Source organism: Melanotaenia boesemani, chromosome 7, assembly GCF_017639745.1.
Source record: "Melanotaenia boesemani isolate fMelBoe1 chromosome 7, fMelBoe1.pri, whole genome shotgun sequence".
NCBI lineage: Eukaryota > Metazoa > Chordata > Actinopteri > Atheriniformes > Melanotaeniidae > Melanotaenia > Melanotaenia boesemani.
The window spans coordinates 31,352,972-31,373,606 of NC_055688.1; the positions used below are offsets into that span (position 1 = coordinate 31,352,972).

Consider the following 20,635-nt stretch of genomic DNA (forward strand, 5'->3'; position numbering starts at 1 on the left):
ATCATGAACAGCAAGGCCTGTATGTCTCATTAATCTGGGAAACAATAACTAGTCATTGCACTATAGATGGAATTCCAGGACAGTGTTGCTTTGTAGGGGTACATTTTGGTCTCCTAAGGTACAACTTATTTAACTTTTTTCACAATAAATTAGTCATCATCAAATTCTGTACTGCTATTTCAGAGACCTCCTGGTCCTCCATATTTCTCTTTTTTTATTTTTTTTTAATCTCTCCATTTTTTCTTGGGTTGGGCTTTAAAAGGTTAAGACACAAATGTCTGTTTTTTTCCTTTACTGTATATAACAGAAAAATGTAAATGAAATTATTCTTTAGAAATACTGAAGAAGCCAAGTTGGTAAAACACAAAGGTTTGCCAGGACAGTACAGTTGGAGCCTTTGGAGAAAGCGCCACATACATAGCGGACTTTAGGACCCAGCAGAGGAGAAACCTGTTGATCAGTATTGAATCGACTCTATCTGTCAGAGGCATTAAGCAGTACTCCACGCGCGCCCTCACACGCTCAGTCACCCATGGGTCCCCACTTAATTTCAACAGTTCTGACAGCATGAGCAGCAAAATGGATACAAGCAGCTCTAAATGTAAGTGTTATCGGTCAGTTTTCCAAAAGCTCAGTTATTGCTGCAGAACACAGTGCGTCTGTCAGCGTGGGACTGCTGTGTGTCTGTGTGACGTCTTTTAAAGCGGATTTAGATTTGCATGTGTGTTTTATGTATTGGCTGATTATTTCATGTAGTAGTCAACAATGACAACTTTATTTAACACACTCAATTGTGTGTTTCCCTCCCCCCATCACTTTTGGTTGCAACAATGTCTGAACTTTACTAAACTGGGAGAGTGCTGCTGGATGCAAAACTTTTTAGTTTAAACATGTTCTGATATTTTACATCTTATTATTCTGCTTTATTAGGACTAAGGGAACACGCACAAATGCATGTTTTGAACATTCCCATTAAATTTTAATTTACCTTGTTAGTCAAAACATTGTTAGTACACCCACCAGCTGTTTGGAGAGCCAGGAAACCAAGCACTCATCCAGATCCAACGTTGATTATTAATCTAGAAAGTTCTCATTCATATTGAGTCAAGTCAAATATCTGCAACTGTAAAATTGATATATAGACTGGACAGCCTTGCTTATCATGTGTCTGGTACTGGACACTACTAGAAAAATAAAAAAATATAGCTGGGAAAAAAAATGTGTTTCCACACCATGTTTTCTCAGGGAGGGACTCATTTACCCCCTGAACAGGGACATTTTTCCACAATGCAACAAAAAAACAAATGCACTTCCTCTTTGTCTGTTTAGGCTTTAAAAGAAGTGTTGATAAAAGTGTAATGTGAATATGTGCAGGATTATAAATATGATTTAATTATTTCAGTTTCAGGTTGATGTGATATGTTTGCTCTGTTATTACACTTCTGTTTGCTTGTAAAGCTGCATGTCTTGTTTCCAGCTGCCAGGCTGGTAAACATGTGAAAGTGATTATAATGTTCAGCTTAATGAACTTTTTTTTGTTTGTTTAACTCATCTGACTAGAGGTGAAAGGAATTGACATAAACGGCAGATGTAATGCTTCGTCCTATTTTCAGTGGTGGTCAATAAGAGATAACACACACTTTTATGCACAATAGTCACTTTTGTCTCCCATCTTTCTATGCTTCCTTTTCTTACAAGTGTTTAAACATAACATTGATGTTAATCATTGATGCTGCCCATGTATTTGGCTTGTGTACAAAGTAACCGAGGAAGGAAGTCTTAAGGTCTTATCCAGGGTGGAAGCAATCCTCATCTGTCATTCTTATCTGTTTCTACACACACACACACACACACACACAAGAATGTCACTTAACTGGCAAGCTCTGTGTTTGGGTAAACACCACCAGGGTAAACAAATTGCGATCACTCGACTGTTTATATTGTCTTGTAGTCTGCTGATTGGCTGCTACTATGTGACTTTTAGTTGATCTGTCCTATATAACTTTACGACTATTTCAAATACCGAAGGTGTTTGCTTTCCAGTTCCTTGTTTTTTGTCACAACAATGACTTTTAACCCAAGAGGATTCCATCTGTAGTAATATTAGATGGTGAGACAATGTAAAGTTACCTCATTCGAGTGCAGAAAGACCTGAAAGAAAAGGAAGACATTGAGAAAACAGCCACTGAGTTGAAGAGAAACCAGGGCACTTAGATTTCGTTCACTTGCTGGTCTTAAAATGGCACTACTGACCTTTGGCAGATTTTTGCACTTTGGTACCCCTAACAAAGGCTACTTTGGCATCTATCTTGCAGCTTGTATTCTCTGAGGTCTCTCCAACTAGTAAAAGTCTTTCCTATGTGGACTATCTTTTCCTCACTTTGTCTGATAATATCCTTTTGTATATCTTTGCTGAATCAGTGAATCAGCCATGGTGCACAAAACAGCTAGTGTGTTGATATCCAGTTGCTAGCATGTGACAAGGGATGCCCCGGAGTGGGAGAAAAAAAAAGATGAGAAGTGCATTTTCTCAGGCCAGGGATGCTACTGGAGAATGACAGCTCCAGGAATGTGCATAATTAATGTCACTGTGCCATCAAGATAAGGCAGGGACATGGGATTTTTAAGGCAAGGCAAGGCAAATTTATTTGTTTAGCACATTTCATGTACAAGACAATTTAAAGTGCTTTCTAAGGCTTGAAACATATGTAGTGTTGCTTCAATGCTCCATACCAAATTTTTTTGGTCTGAAAACTGATTATTTTCCATGACATGTTACATTATAATTTAATGCTATTACCATCAGACTCAAGTGTGAACAGTCTACAGCCTTTACGTGCTTTCAGACTCTGGAAAAAGAAGTGACATAGGACATGTCATAGCACCTCATGCTAGTACCTTGCTGCCTCTCCTGCTATTCATACCGGACAGATTTTTGTGAAAATTTCATTAAGTTTGACCACCAAAGTAAAAACAGAATCCCCAATACAAGCTTTTTTTGGTCTTGGCCAATCAATTAGCCAGATTTTTTTCATTTTTTTGTTTTCAGGAATATCACCCCTAGCAAGCAGTTGTTGTAATTGTGTGAAATTGTTCAGACAGTTTAATCTGCTCATGTAAAGTGCAGTGTGAAAACCCAGCCCAATCGAGTCTCCCAGACCATCCTGGTGTGGATGTGCCCTAAATGACCAGCATGCATTTAAGACATAAAATCACATGTAACACCTTGTGTTAATGGAAGGAAATATGGATGCTACACGTCTGTGTGTGTGTGTGTGTGTGTGTGTGTGTCAATTTTGAAGTTGTTTCGTCCACTGTTGCCAGCTTGATTAAATGCAACATGGCCATTCAGATTGAGATTGCTTTGAAAAACACAGAATATGCATCTGATTTAGTATCACATATTAAATGGTGGAACTCAAATATGACTGGTCCCCCAGGTGCCACTAGAATAGGCAATGAAATATTATATTATATTATATCAGCACTGCCATATTCTTGATCATAATGCAGAATCTTTACAGCATCCTCTCCCCAACTGCCTATGTGGGTGATATTTGTCTGAACTGTTTCCATTTTATAAAGAGGATGTAAAAGTAATTAAACCACCAGATGTAATGATTGTGCAAAGTTAAACAACCAAAATTGCTGATGATAAACTGATAAAAACTGCTGATTTAGCTCAAAGCAAATTTTTCTCATTGTCAGTGAGTGTTTGTGCTCCAGTGATCAAAGACAATGCAGGATCATCCTCAGTAAACAATACTAAAGCTGTTTACTTTTGCAAAGTCTTGCGTTAGGTCTAAGTGCCACCCTCTCAAGCAGGACATCTCCTCTACAAATTTACTTTTTTTCCCCTACAAATTTCCATCTCCTCAACAGTATCAAAAGAGAGTCAAAAGTAGTACACAGGTCGGCAAAAAAATAAAAAAAACAAAAAACAAAACAAAACAAAAAACCTTTGCCTCATTCATCATTCATGGTTGATGTTGTTGCTGAATAGAATGAGGAGCTCAGTCATTCTGGAGGGCAGTTGCTGCTCCCCCTGCATTAAAGCAGATCAGTCAGCAGAGGTAGTTTGGGCATCTGGTTGGGGTGTCTTGCTGAAGTCCCCCTGTGGAAGTTTTTTGGGCATATAGAAGGAGGCCTCAGGGCAGACCCGTGACTCAGTTGAGTGATATATCTCTCTGCAGGTTAAGGAATGCCTTGGGAGTCGAGGGGGTGGCTGGGAAGAAGGAGGTTTGAGCAGTGACGTTGCTAGGTATGGCATACCTGATGCATTAAAATCGGAACGGACGTGGTAAACTCACTATCAATGCGTCCCGGGGATGCACCTCATTTTTCCCATGAAAAACGATACATTTTGAGCAACAACTCGTGTTTAAAATCATAGTAACTAGCAAAGTAGAGTGTTTCCTCTACATTGAGTCAGCCATGGCAGGCCGCCGCAGCTATATTGCTAGCGCCACACTTTCAAAATGCCAGGATTTAAATAGTTGAACAACAAAATTTCTTAATAGAACCTGCACTGCGGCCTCCAGAAGCGTAGCAGTGGTCAACTCTGCTGTCAGACATCTGCTGTGCATGTGAACACAGCATGCAGAGCAGATGCTATGGTGTTTCTTTCACAGACATGTCTATCGTTTCTTAAGTTCCAAAAGGAGCACACTTAAAAATGGACACACGATTGAAAACAGACAGTGTACGGAATATGAGTGAAAAAATTAATACCCGCAGGTGAAAATGCACATCGCGAGGAGGCATATCTGCACTGCAAGAGAATAACAGTATTTGTAAGCAGAAAATCATCCTTGTGAGAGCCCATCAATCCACCAGCGCTCTCAATTCTGTCACTGCACGCTCAGCTAGTCCTCACTTGCTAGCTGCTGGAGTTTTGAGATTCTGGAGGCGGAGACTGTGGCTGACGTGTCTTTTCCTCTGATTGGCCAGTTTCTGGCCAACAACAGAGTTAATGTCAAAAAGAACTTCTATAAAGTTTTGTCAACACATGTAAATAAACAATGCTGAGATTTGCTGTAAGTGTAAAGGGTGATTCCACTGAATTCTTGAAAACATCAGACCAGCTCCTGTTAAAAAAAAAAAAAAAAAAATTACATCTTTAAATTTGGACCGAATGTTTGATAGGCAGGTGCAGCCCAAGAGGTTCGGTACAGAACAGCGTCACACAGGTTAGATGGAGAAAGCAGAAGAGTCAAGTGAAGGAGCAGGAGAGGCGCGAGACAACGAAATAAAATAAAATGTCAACAGCCAGAATGCAAATTTTATCACTGACACATTTAACTTAATAAATGTACATATTTGTGAATCAATAGAAATATAAAGAATTTTTTTTTTTTTTTTTTTTTTAATTAGGGACACATTGAATTTCCCAGGGACCCACTCAAATCACAACCTGTGGGTCCTGGGGACTTAATACATTGAAAAGGGATGCACGATATAACGGCATTAATATCGGTATCGGCCGATGTTAATAATTCCGGTCCGATAAGAAAAACTGGGCCGATATTAACAGCAGATATTTATTTTCGTATAATTGCTTTTTGTGTACGTGTGTCGGGAGTTTTGGCCATGCAGCCATGTTTGGGCATGTGACAGCGATGCAGCACTATATTGTGGGATGTACCTGAAGCAAGAAGCAATTTCAGCTGTGTGGTAATTTTTCACGGTGTAAAAAGAAGGTACTCGAAAAGCAGTTTGCAATATTTGTAAAGTCAAGGTAATGCGAGGAGGATGGCTTGTCAACTCATACAGCACCACAAATTTGATATGTCATCCGAAAAACTGCCATCCAGAACCTCACAATGGTTGGAAGCTAACGCCTTTAATGTTTGCCTTATTTTCACTTTGTACAGAATTTGATTATTTTAAACCTTTTGAAACAAAATGTATTTATCGACATCGGTAAATATCGGCTATCAGCCATAACAACAATATTAATATCGGATATCGGTATCAGCCAAAATTTTCAAATTGGTCCATCCCTAATTGAAAACCTATCAACAACACTGTTTGAAAGTCTTTGCTTAGCTTGTTACCCCTGTGACTCAATCCTGGATGGATGGATGGATGGATGGATGGATGGATGGGAAGACCTGCTTTGGTCTCTTTGCTTCAACTTCAGACATGTTTTGCTGCCTAATTCTTATATGGTCACTAGCTTGTTTAATTGTTTGCTGATTGGTAGCAGATAAGTTGTATTAAATAGCTATAGCAGCCTTTAATTCTATTTTTCTCTTTTTGCTGACTTGTTCCTTTGACTTTTAGTAATTGTCTCAAAAAATACTTCAATTCCTCTCTGGCTCTCAGATTTCTATGCAGGATGTCATGAGTTCAGATATCAAGTTCTGAGAGGATGACAAGAGGTAGTTTGGGACTTAAATGTAAGGAGCTCCTTTCATCAACTGGAGCAGTGGTGTCAATGGTCTGTGTCAATGTAAACTGTGAGAAGCAGAGCATCAGGTGGGTGTGAGAGGGGAGAGGCTGTCCCTGCAGAGATGCATTGCAGTGTTGGGATTGTCTGTGATTTAGCCCAGCTGATGTGATGAATTGTGGCTGTTGTCAGGACTTTTTGGAGCATGTGGAAGAATTTATGGAGTAACAATGATTTGCTATATGGAGTCAAAAGTGAAGCATAAATGCAATATTCTGTCCATGCAAGCACATGTCTGCAGTAAACGAGAAATCCCAGCTCTCATGATGCTCATAATGCTCCACATTCCACTGAGATTTCTGAAACGAGAACCTGTGTTTAAGCTCTTTGTCAAATTCTGTAAATTTTTCAAACAGAACTAAGTCTCCATTTTGAGAGACAAAAACACATCAGAACTGGCAGGAGCTAATTTAAATCATGACTTCAGTAGGTCGAAGCTGGTTGAGCAAAAGAGCACAATTAAAATGCAGCCTGTTGTCGTCATCGGGCCAGAGGTGAGCGAGCTCACTGTGTGGGCATTCATGCCATTGTAGATTCTGTTATGAGGAAAAGGAGGTCACAGAAACTCTGCTAATAGAAGTAACTTCACTCTAAAGTCATGGATCCTTAAAAACACTTCAGCATATTTACAAACAGAGTTTTTAATCATTCTTACCAAAAGTCAAGCACAGACTGCATAATTTTCAGATTCACATTAAACTGTTAGTCAGCGGCAGGATGCCACACTTCACTTTGTTTTTCTGGTGTTTGTATCAAGCAGTAACTGCCATGCAGAAAAGTCTTTCTCTTTTTACATCACTACACAATAACTCCTGGTTATTCGGTCTGTTTTTTGGTTTACCTGGATAATGAAGAGGTCTGGTAATTTCTCTCCGCTCCTCTCTCAAGTGCAAGATGACTGTACTTTTTCACAATGCAGAAGATGACTATTTATAAAATAACTTTACCGGAAGTAAATTAATTGCCCACTTTCATTTAAAGATCCAATAACTATTTTTTTTTACCTTTAAAGAAGGAACAATTTGTTTTGAAAAATGAATACTGAGGCCTTAATGAAATGTCTGTGACATGCTTAGATAAAAACAGAGATACAGTACATGTGTTTAACTGGCTTGAAATGTTAAAACATAAAACATTAAAGCCGCAATCCACATTAAAAAACTACAGGGCATCAAAAAATGTGACATGCATAGGCAGAAAGAAAAAAATGTACAAAAATCCACAGAGCAGAAGAAGAGAGCAACAGAGAGCTATTAAAACATAAAACAGCCCATTGTGCAGGGGGTTTCCAAAGGTCTCGATCCCTGAATAGAAATAACTCCCACATATTTAAAGTAGACTCCTTCAGACTCATTCAGCCTAGCAGTGTGGGAGTCTGGGTGTACCTGTATTATCCAGATACAGGATATAAACCAGAAGTTTTCAGGTACTAAGTGAGGGTGTATCCCTATTTGTAAGATAGACCTTTTTAAATCCCAGAGCACCATAATCATTATTTTCTGCTGAACCTTGACCATGATCAGAATCCTCATTTGACAAACAAAAATGATGGTGGTCTAGGAACATCAACATCAAGTAGAAAACACAGATCAGCAAATTTAGAGGACTTCCAAAAAATATGGAAGAAAGTATTTGGGAAATATTGCAAGTGTGGCAAGCGCCCCAACTCATTTGCACCTTTCTCTAAAGAGTAGATCAAAACTCCTGCTGCAATTCCTCTGTCGCATATTGGCTCCACAATCGCTGGATTTTACAGTCAACTTACTGTTGCTTTGTGAATAAAACAAAATCTAAAACAAAGAATCATAAAAAATCATAAAACATTGTTAAAATAAATGTATCCCAGGAAGTAGAGAAGGGGAATCTCCCGTCCATATAATTTCTCTAGATACCGAAACGTTCCCTAGGTCCCTTGTTTTGTTTGCCCTGCAAGACTTCATCAAGAGGTTTCAGACATAAAATAGTTATGCAGACATTCTGGCAATCAGACATGAGAATATAATAACACATTTAGTATGATATATGTGTTCTTCATCATGCTTGAACTGTATAATATGCATGGTTGTAGAACAGCCCTGTAAGAAGTGGAATTCCCCTCTTTAACCCTAGCAAGAAAAGTGGAACACTATGATTCATATGGCTGAGATTTGTGCAGGGTATCTGTATGAATCTGTGCATGTGGGAGTGCACATATGCATTTTATATAGGCAATGGTCATTCTCAGCACATCTGTTTATGTAGGAGTTTCCATGGAGATATGCTGCACACAACACCACAGCAGGGGACCAGAGAGGGTATATGACACTCACAAATGTTCCGTTGCAGAGGGTGAGGTGACAGTGCCTGGGGTGTGCGTGCACACAGCTACCAGCAATACAGAGAAAATGCAGATTTATTGGAAAGACTTGACAGAATAAGACTTACCTAGCCTGTTTTTATTCATAAGGTAGTTGACAGCAGCCATAACTTAGCATTATTGGTGTTAATTTGTTGCCTGGGGAGGTTATTCCTCAGCACTTTCAACCAGATATTGATAAAATCTTGATCTTCTACAGAATCAGGCAGATTTGTGAAAGTTTTAAATGGAAAGCAACTCATTGAACCCCATTTCAGCCTCCTAGTCTAAGCATGCAGGAGAATCTATGCTAACTGCAAAAAACAAGAACTCTTCTTAAAGGCATAAAACCTGAAGCAGCCTTTTAGAAAACAAAAGAAGGAGAAACGTTAATAAGATGCAGTTTTAATTAAAGATGCAACATGTATTAAAAACAAAGTTCAATGACAGGAAAATGTGATATATCAGTAAAATCAACTTTTCCATGATGTATTTGTGCCACCATTTTTACTATGGTGTCACTGAATGGACAAACAACTGTGTGTGAGCTATAAAACTGCAGCACCAGCTTTGTTTGGTAGGTGTCAGAGCACCTTTTGGGACAAGTAAAGCCTTAGAAGGCACATAGAAGAAGGCAGCACACATACACAATTTTGAAGTAGTCATCTGTAGTCACTGCTGCACCTGAGACCACTGGATCCACTCACAGATGACAACATATTTATGTCTGGAAAAATTTTGACCACTGACGGCCATCATCCATTCACAATTGTGCTTCACATTTGAAGTAATTTCTATGCCTGTCTTTACCTCTAAATGTCAGTAATTCTTATACACAGTACCTTTAAAATTTTAAAACAGTGCTCTGTATTATCACCATAAAGAGACATAAAAGTTATGTTGGTCATAAAAACAACTAAAAAATACCCTGAAGAAAGAATAAAATGGCAAAGAAAAAAAAAGGTAGAAATTCATATAAAGAAATTGAAGAGAGCATTTTGGGGATATTTATCATATGTCATATCTTTACCAGGTCAGGCACTATTCACAAAGTTATTATCATTACCTATTAAACCTCCTTTAAAATTAGCAAAAAAGTCGCCTCCATCCAGCGTATAAATGTCTTTGCTCAGGAGTGGAAGGTTTTGCACAAGTCTCAACTTTTCTGTTCACATCTTATTAATTTTGAACAGCAATGACACCAGTGTTTGACACTACTGTTTGTTTTTTGGCCACTGTAGAAACATGACCAATTATGTGGAAGAAGACCTTGACTGTCTAGAAATGGCTTATTTTAAAGGGAATACATGATTTGATGCTACACTAATGTCAAAATGGTAGTAAGTGAATTTTAGAAAATGTTAAGCACATACATTTCCAGCAAAACAGCCAGTGTGTTCAGAGAATAAAAATTGCACTGCCTTTCTAGCTACAAAGGTACACATTAAACAAGTAGCAGATTCATAGCATTTTATAGCAATTGACCGAACATTAACTATATGCGTTTTTTGTCTGGTTGTAATTTTGCAGAGTGTATGTGGTGTAATGAGTCTGCTTCTTTGCAGTGGATTTGGAGGTGGTTAACACTGTCATCCTTGTAAAGTTAACACCCTTTCTTTGGTTGTAGTTCAATATATTTACTGGGAAATTTTGTAAAAGGTCTTTGTAGTGAATTCTTTTTTCAGTTGTTTAGCTTAATAACAGTCTTTTAAAACAGTGAAATTGAACGGGCATGACTCAACAAAACACCCCTCTCAAAAGTCTGCCATCCCTTGCAGGTATGCCTGCAGGTTTAACAGCTGGAAACAGATTCTTAGAAATAGCTTTTAAGAGAAACAGCTCCACGGTCCTGGAATAACAAGAGTCCACTCATTAGACACAATAACGACTCACTGACATGCCAGACGTTGCTGCAACTGATTAAATTCTACTTTTCGCCTCTGTTTACTCATCATATAAATCAGTTGTTTTGGCTTTCTTTAATTTTTTCTGTGTTAGTCTCAAGCTGCTTTGAATGATGAAATTAATACTTGAAAGATTGTGTCAATCCAGGTTTTGAGTTATTTATCTGTATGAGTGTGTGGGAGATAATGAATGAATTAATTAGATTCTGTGATGTACTTGGTTATGTAAAGGCTTATTTTTAATTTTTAATTTAATGTTTAAATTATCTTAACTTGATATTTAATTATTGCTGGTATTATGTAAAGCTTTTTGTGCTGCTCTTTGGTTTGAAAAGTGCTATATATAAAAAAAAATGATTTGATTTAATAACAGAAATAAAACCCAGAGTGTGTCTCAGACTTTTACTGAAGAACTGAAGTCAGTGCCCCGGTCAAATTCTCATTAACCCATCAAATCCCAAATGGAGACACAGTGGCTTCTTTTCTCTTGTTGTGTTTGTGTGTATGTGTGTATTTGCAGGCTTGTCTGTTCAGTGTATGTCACCCTTGTCTATGCAGCATCAGTAAAGCAGGGCTTCCGCTTGCAAAATAGCATCTTTCTTAGTAAGTGAATACTTTTCTGTGAGTGAGACATAGTATTGTGGTGATCTCATAGGACTCGGGGCAGATATGGGATCTGAATAATACTGACTGCACTGTAGGTCCTTTGTCTGGCAGCAGGCTGAGTCAAGTCCTCTTTGCCATCCCAGACCTGAATAAATCAGAGTAAAAATGAAAAATGGGAGGTAGGGGTGAGGGGGTATTGCACAGAGACATGACTTCATATTGATCGGTTCTGTGGCCTTTGGCCCAGATGCAACTGTCGCCACCTGGTCAGTGCTGCTATTCTGTGATCAGACTCCATCTGTACTTTTTTTTTTATCTTCTGCATTGTGAAAAGGCAGGGAACTTCCCTGGACAGTGTACTAGTTTGTTCATTCATGGATGGACTTCCTTCATGATCAACTGTTAATTTGTATTTTGTTAGACATATAACAGTAGATTTGATATGACACAGAGCAATGGATTAAACAAAGCTTATGCTCACTGAAACGGTCATATCTGTCATTGTTCATAATCTGAAATACATCTTATAATGGCGTCCTGTAAGGTACTGCCCGTACAGGCAGCATGAGAGCAAACATTCCTCATGTAAGGGTTTCTATTTTGCAGAAAACATCATTGTCACGTTTGTAATTGAATAAGGCACAAAGTTCACATAAAGAGGGTGAACATAAGCTGGCCAGAGCAGTAAAGGGCAGCTCTTACAACCATGGGCCTTTAAGACATATGTTAGTAACACAAAAATGCTTCACTGTAATACTTGTGAAAATGTGTTTAGAAACATATTTTCAGTCTTTTTATTTTATTTTTTTTTAAGGATCATAATTTAAGCTAAAATATATTCTTTTTGCAATGCATCAGTAACATTTATAGATATTTGTATACAGCTGCTCTCATGACTGAAGGTTGCTTATTCTTTTAATGTAAATATTCCAGCTTATTATTTTTGTAATTATTTTCTGCCTACACATTTCACATTGGCACATTTTGGAGAGGACAACAGTCCCTGGTGAATGCCAAAAGTGTTGTTTCTGCTGTTAGTTGATGTTGCCACATGCATCTAAGGTTTTATTTAATAAATGATGGTGAATAGAAGCAGTTGAAAATTTAGATTTATAATCCTACATAAAGCAGAAGCTTCAGCTGGAGCTAAAACTCAGTTTTCTCCCAGATGGGACAGAGCGGATGATGGGAAATTACATTGATGTTTCTACTTGAATGACTTTTCCTGAAAATGATCTTCTCCGCAGCCCTGTTGGGCAGTTTTGTATTTTTCTCAGCCATTTTACTGGTTTTATAAGACAGGACTGGGTAAACTACATGGGACGTATAAAAGGTTTGCAGGAATTTTTGAAAGTGCAATGCATCTAAAATCCAAATGATGACAGACAGATTGGCCATCTTCAATGTAAAATACATTAGTCTGTTTTTTGTCATGTCACACCCTATACTGGACAATAATTTCTATTTTTTCATTATTTTTGGGGGGCTAACAAATTATAATCTCACTAAAAAATATCTAAAGCAAAGTGAAAGATCCAGAACAAACACGGTAGATGTGAGGTGGGAAAATAAGCGTCAATGCTTTCCTAAGCTGACCTGTAACTGAAGCCATTGACTCTTTCAGATAAACACCTCAACTCTCATTGCAGCTTTCCAGATCACTCCGCTACACTGAGGCCAGGCTGAGCTGTGTGTGGATGTAAGTGTGTCTGAACATGAAAATTTTGGGTGTCTAATACATAGAAATGTCTTATTTGAGTCCTCGTAACTTTGACTTAAAATTTTGACTCTTGGACAAGTTAATATGCATGGGCTAATTAGACAGAATGAGAATGCATGTTTAAGTCATTTTAAGTGTCTGCAAGACACTTACAAACCCTGTTTGAGAGACAGTTGGAATATTTAATTATATTATATTGGGGCGGCTGTAGCTCAGGAGGAAGAGCAGTCGTCTTTCGCCCGGAAGGTAGGCGGATCGATTCAAGGCTTCCACTGACTACATGCTGAAGTGTCCTTGGGCAAGACACTTAACCCCACGTTGCCTCCCGATGTGCCTATCGGGGTGTGAATGTATGGGTGAATGTAATAAGTATTGTAAAGCGCTTTGAGTGGTCAATCTGACTGGAAAAGCGCTATATAGTACAAGTCCATTTACCATTTACAGTGCACATATTGCAGTGCATTATAAGTGTTGTTCTACCTCAGAGAGATTTGAACTTAGATAAGTAGAGTTAAGTCCCTAACTTTGATAAGTAGAGGGTAATTGTGCTGTGGAATGCATTTACATTTGTCAAGAGCATGCTTTCTCATGCATGCTCTTGACAAATGTAAGATTGTAAAATGGCATGTTCTCATTGGTAATCTGTTTACGTGTCAGTTTATAAGTCGGTGTGTCAGACAGTTCACTGCTAGTGAAAGTAAATACATGGAAATAGAATAATACAGGCTGTATCGTTGGACATCTTCCATCTCTACATCATGCATTGTGTTTGTACACTTGTATAACAGACTGTGGGATCTTTGCTGTGTTTTATGATGACCTGAAGCCTCTTCCTGACTGCAATAAAAACAGTAGGGAGATCATGTTTTTTTCTCTCCTCTTCCGTTCATTTGTATACCTTTACAACTCCTACAGACTAAATAAGCTTTTCCACATGCTCTCCTCACTTCCTGCAACAGCTTTGTAGTCTGCATTTGTTACACTACATTTACTATAGTATGTTTGTCTAAGATTTCCGGCCAAATAATGAATTTGTCAGACTATAAGAAAGGAATTCTGACGCTCAAGGGGCCGACTTGCAGTTGCTAAATGAAAGTGGAGCTCTTTCACATTGTCTTTTCTTTGAAATACAGCTCTACAAGCACACGCATTCAATGCTATCTAGCATAGAATCTTCAGAGTGCTATAAGAATGGGGTCACCTGAGACATTACAGTTAAAGTGGGAACGGGTCAGCTGACAGGAAGAGGAAACAGAAGACAGGAGGTGATAGGCGATGTCATCAGCAGAAGGAGGAAGTCCATATAGGACTATAGGGGGAATACAGGGCAACACCAAACAGTTGGCCAACTCATTAGATGATGCAACAGATAAGAGCATTTTATTGTCATCATAGAGAATAAGATAATAATTACTTTCTGAAGGCCATTGGTATTTAATTCATCATTACTAGCAGGAGCATGGCATATGTACTTTGTATATCTGCAGTAGACTTGTCTATCTGAGGATATATGACACAGTATTTTGATATTTTTTTCACATTGATGCCATTGTCTGTGTGTGGTCATATTTTTTATTATCATGGGATTTTACTCTATAATTTCCTGTATCTGTAATCAACAAAATCACCATTGAGGACCTCCCTGTGTTTTGCAGAAAGGCTAAATTCAGTAATAATAACTAACAAAGATGTACTTGTACTTGTAGAAATCAGTCAGACTTTTTGTACCATATCAGTTTATACATAAAAAACAGAAATTGTCAACTTAAATTTGGTGTCATGGCTCACAGTTTTGCACTGGATGATAAATCCTCCAGATTTTCATAATGCTTCTTGCATTTCTGTTTATAATAGGGGCACAGACTCTGATTACTAGCAACCCATTTTTTAACTGTCAAAACTGAATAACTCAAGTTGCAGCTTATAATGTGCTTAAATGAAAAAAAGCTATTTTATAGATTATTTCGCCAGTAATGATGCAAAGATTTGCAAAAATAAAACAAAACAAAAAAAAAAAACAAAAAACAAAACTGGTGAGTCACAGTTGCAGTCGTCAAATTGATATGTATCTTCCCAATGAACCAGCACCGTCTCTGTTTATGCATTGTTGGGTGAGGAGATAGCAGTTGGTGAATGCCCAAACATGTTTAATGCAGTGAGAGAGGAGATCCATCACCCTTGGGAAATGCCTGGAATCTAAGGAGTAGAGTGGGAGGGGATTTCATCATGATAGCCCACAGGCTCGTGAGAGAAGTCATTGTTGGCACAGCTTGTGATGTGGTTAAAAAACATAAAGCACATCTGGCTATCTGGTTTACCTCACCTTTGTTTGCATGTCAGCCACACTCACCTCACGAATATGCACAGTGCAGTGGGTGTGATGAATCCCATGGTAACTGAACAGAGAAGCAGACATACTTTTTTAGGAACTTTGTGCTTAATGTTTTGGGCCAGCTGCTATCTTTAAGCATGCATGTCCCAAGTTGGATGGTGGTATTTTGCCTTTTAGTCTCTCACGAGATGAAGACAATACTCAGACGTTGCTGCCTCAGTACTGAAGAACTTCTATGAAGGTAAAAATGTGCCAAAATGAACAAACTTGTAGATTTGATGTGAAAACTTGTAGAATACAATGTGAGAAGTTGCGCATCAAAAATCTGAACTTGTATGTCAAAATTCTCTGCTGTAAAGAAAACTCACACACACGTGAACTGAATTTGAAGTTACAGAGAAAAAATAGTCCATCTGACAAATTATCTTCCATAGTTTACTTGTAATTAAATTTTTTTTCAAGTGTTCATTTTGCTTTACAACCTCAACTTAGCGATTACAACTTCCTGAATCTGCTGCTGCAAGTCACAAACGTGCTTTCACGAGTCACAGCGTGATAAAACTGTGGCCTGACTTTTGGCTCATTCCTTGAGAGATATTTGTGCCAAAACTAGCTTGTGTCTGAAGATGTGAGAGCAGAGGAGGGGGGGAGGCGTTCGGGGCTTAACCAATCAGAGTGAATGGTCGTGAGATCAACGTCTCCAGAGTTTCTCTTGTCGGACCTCTTGGCAGCTATCGCTATGGCACACCAACCTGGGGTAAGTTACTTCATTAACCATCGTTTTGACTACCCCATTGTGTGTTTTAGGAGTAAACGAACATATGCTCTAACAAAATGTATAAAGAATTACATTAAGATCAAGTGAATACTCTCTTTGGTGTGTATGAAAGGTGACTGTTGGCTAGCTGAATAAATCTGAACAGTTCTAACTTATAAATGACCAAAAACTAGCCCTGCATGGTACCCATGTATAAAATCTACATTCTGTACCATTTGCGTTTAGTCATAATTTGACTAGTATACCATGTAAATATTGTTTTGATGTAACACTTGAATTTGCACAAAAGATATCATTACATATGATTATTCTTATTGTTTCGGAGTGCCTGTTGTGGTCTTTTTCACCAGTATAAAGTAATCACAGCAGGCTGCAGTTGTTTCACTGTTCATATTTTCAAAAACTGTCTAAAAAAAAAAAAGATCTACTTATGGATGCATTATGTTCACTTGTGTTCATATAACAAGCTCACTTGCCACGACCACTTTAGCAGACGCACTGACATAAAAAATAGAAAACCCGCGTAGCACCACGTCTGGGAACGGGTAAACGTAATTCAAAAGGTTCATGTAAAAGTGGACTCGACCGGCTGAATGTTGTAACCTCCCTCCCGCCTTAACGGAACTGAGTGCCATGTCAAACGTGGTCTATTAAATCAGTTTGGGTACCATGCAGGGCTAGTTTTTGGTCATTTATAAGTTAGAACTGTTCAGATTTGTTCAACTAGCCAACAGTCACCTTTCATACACACCAAAGAGCGTATTCACTTGATCTTAATGTAATTCTTTATACATTTTGTTAGAGCATATTTTCGTTTACTCCTAAAACACACAATGGGGTAGTCAAAACGATGGTTAATGAAGTAACTTACTGCAGGTTGGTGTGCCATAGCGATAGCTGCCAAGAGGTCCGACAAGAGAAACTCTGGAGACGTTGTTCTCACGACCATTCACTCTGATTGGCTCAACTATTGATGACCCACGTTGGGCTCACAACCATTCACTCTGATTGGTTAAGCCCCGAACCCCTTCCCCCCTCCTCTGCTCTCACATCTTCAGACACAAGTTAGTTTTGGCACAAATATCTCTCAAGGAATGAGCCAAAAGTCAGGCCACAGTTTTATCACGCTGTGACTCGCGAGAGCACATTTGTGACTTGCAGCAGCAGATTCAGGAAGTTGTAATCGCTAAGTTGAGGTTGTAAAGCAAAATGAACACTTGAAAAAAATTTAATTACAAGTAAACTATGGAAGATAATTTGTCAGATGGACTATTTTTTCTCTGTAACTTCAAATTCAGTTCACGTGTGTGTGAGTTTTCTTTACAGCAGAGAATTTTGACATAAAAGTTCAGATTTTTGATGCGCAACTTCTCACATTTTGTTCTACAAGTTTTCACATCAAATCTACAAGTTTGTTCATTTTGGCACATTTTTACCTTCATAAACTTCCCTGTGACTAACCTAGCATGAGATAATATTATGCTGTCTCACCAAAAAAGGAGTAGCTGGGTGATATTGTTCAGCTGACAAAGTGACTCCCACACTGCATCTGGACAAGATGTCCAACCTGCAGAGCTCTTTCATGTCAGATCAGGTTGGGAAATGGCTGTATATCCAATATGTCCAAAGACAATAAGGCAGGGGAGACTTCCAAGAAAAATCCAGCAGTTTTTATTAAATGCTGATCTCTTGTGGAGTCACAGATGGTACGGTCCTTTGAGGTTCAAACAGCAGCTTTGTTTGGAAGACTTAAGCTACTCCAACTTCTGTGGATGTTGACTGTTGTGAATCATGAATTTAGTTTTGAAAAGAATATGCGATCAGCTGGAATCTGTTCTAATGTCAGGCGGAGTGATGTGGATTTTACAGCTTGGTGTGCATTGGCGTGTCCCCTGCAGTCTCCACGGCTTGGGATGGGTCACAGCTTCAATTTGGAGGTCAGAGTTCACTTTTAGTCACATTGAGGAGTGGTTTGTCTGGCCATAACAAGACCTAACGGGGTGTGCCTGTTTCTTTTGTATAGCTAGGGGATATTTTGAAAAAGCTGAGAAACCCCATATACCTCAGGGAAGTTCTGGCTTTTGTATCATTAAATTGTTTTGGAAGAAGCCCAGTCTTTGTCAATATGTGTAATTGCTACATTGGTCCACAGCTCTAAGCAGTGTCCGAAATTAACTTTTTGACTCACTGGCCAAGTTGGTCGGTAGATGAAAAAAGATCCACCGGTCAAACATATTTTTTACTGGCCAAATTATTAAATGATTTTACACACACATACCTCTATGCACGTTATTTTCTATTATACTCTGTGTGCAAGTGGAAGTCACAGCAACATTAAAAAAAGGCAACAAGAAAAGTGGTTTTATTTGATAAAGTGTTAATGTCTAAATTCATTCACTAAAACATGATCAGACTCGTCCCTCTTTACTCTTGGTGCTCTTACACAGTCCAGGAAGTCTGGCCTCCTGCTCCTAACAGTCCTTGTGCCACAGCATTATAGCCTTGGTGGGATCATACTCCTTGATATTTGCTTTTTATTTTATTGTTTAAAAAAATAAACTGAACAAAAACGGAAAATAAATAAATTTAAAGCTTATTGATCTGATTCATGACAAATCAGTAATATAGAATATAAATAGCTTATCAATAATTATAAAAGCTAATTTATAATAATAATTATAATAATGAACTTATTAACTGATCAATACAATAATGTGTATCATTGCGCCGCTATATCCAAACCATCACTTTTCACTGAACTTTATGGTTGGGGCTGTAATTTATCCTCCAGTTCACCGTGCTTTCTTTTGGAAAGCTGGCTGGCTTCTGCTAAAAATCTCCACATATTTACCCTACTTAATTAGCCTGAGCTAAACGGTAAACAGAACTGAAACAGTACATCGTGTGCAAGTGTTTGCGTCAGTGCGTGTTTGTGCACATCGTTCATACATGCAGACAGCAGACGAACATGAAGAAGAAATCCACCGAAAGGAAAACTGAAAAACATGACTAATTTGGTACAAACATTTACTCGCCATTTGACGGATAGTCCTCTGAGATTTACTCGCCAACCGAAAAATTTACTCACATTTGGCGCCTGGCGAGTGTTTATTTCTGACCCTGGCTCTAAGCATGTTTTGCCCACATAGTCTCCGAAACTGTAAGATCTTTTTTACCCTATTTGTAAATCTAGATTTGAGTGTTCAGTCAAGGTTTAGCTTGAGTTAAGAACAAGAATATGCTTTCAATTAGAAAACATTTATAAATCCTCCACAGTAGTTCTCATTTGCCTTCAACTTTGTCATCCTTTTATAGTGGTAGTACTGCAGCTTTCTTTACAAGTCTTTCAAAAAATCCTGTCAGCATCACAGTTAGGGCTGCAACGATTAGTCAGCGTTGTTGACAATAGTTGACAATAAAAATAGTCGACAACGAATTTAGCCGTCGACTATTGTCGGCAAACAAAAACAACAACAACAAAAAAATAAAACTACAGAGTGAGACATCGTCTTCTAATCCTATCTCTGCTGAGAGTTGCACAATGCACATGCGCAAAGAGGGGGAAAAATACAGAGTGAGACATCGTCTTCTTTTTTTTTTTTTTTTTTTTTGTATCTCTGCTGAGAGTTGCATGTGCGCAATAAAGTCCGCCAGGGGAAAAATATGATGGAGGGAGGAAAACAGCATCAGAGAATGTTAAAAGTCTGGGATAACTTCACGTTAAACTTACAAAATAAATTAAATACATGTGAGATTTTTAAAGCGGACCTTGTGTACCACAGAAGTACGTCTGCAATCCTCGAACATTTAAAGAGGAGGCACGTCGGACTTAACAACCTTATGCAGAATTTCAAAGCTGAAAGTGAAATAAGATCCATTTATAATAATCATGAGATACATCCGATAATCCGATTGGTCGACTAGTCGTTTTAATAGTCGGTGACTAATCGACCATCAGAATAGTCATTAGTTGCAGCCCTAATCACAGTTTGGATTATAGCTTCAGCATCTTATTGACCAAAAGTTCTCATTTAATCTTGTATTTTTCATCAACTATTTGTTATTTTTGATTCTCGTTGATGCAAATCACACTTTTGCCAAATGAATGAATGAGGGTTTTGTCCAGACAGTATTGTATGTCTCTGTCCGGCCAGCATGTAACATTTAAAAACTTTGTCGTCTTCTTTCAAATAATTAGGTAATCAAAATATAAAAGTAACTAATCTCATGAAAATAAGATGAATGATCTGACTAAATAAAAACATTATTTAACTTTTGCAGCCTGTCTTGAGAAGTTTGTTTATATGCTATTGCAAAGATTTATTTATTTTATCATTATTTTCAGTTATTTATTTTTGCCAGTAAAACTTATGCAGACGTTTTTGGCAGGTTAATGTGCCAAACTGTTTTATTTACACATTGTATTTATACTTAACAATACTTAACAATACTATTTTTATACTTTAAAAATATATGAACTTAAATTGTGAGGTTTAGTACTTCTGTATA

General features: G+C 38.1%; 1 protein-coding gene across 3 annotated transcripts in view; it reads left to right on the top strand.

Annotated features, from left to right (window-relative positions):
* Nucleotides 1-515: 515 nt before the first annotated feature.
* The window catches only part of afap1l1a (actin filament associated protein 1-like 1a), a 35,655-nt gene continuing 15,535 nt past the window's right edge, over nucleotides 516-20,635 (top strand). For 2 of the 3 annotated variants that reach the window (XM_041990884.1, XM_041990887.1), the window contains exon 1: nucleotides 516-601. In XM_041990884.1, the coding sequence (XP_041846818.1) occupies nucleotides 568-601 (34 nt within the window). In that variant the 5' untranslated portion in view covers nucleotides 516-567. The remainder of the gene's footprint in view (nucleotides 602-20,635) is intronic. The other variant, XM_041990886.1, reaches the window with a different exon arrangement.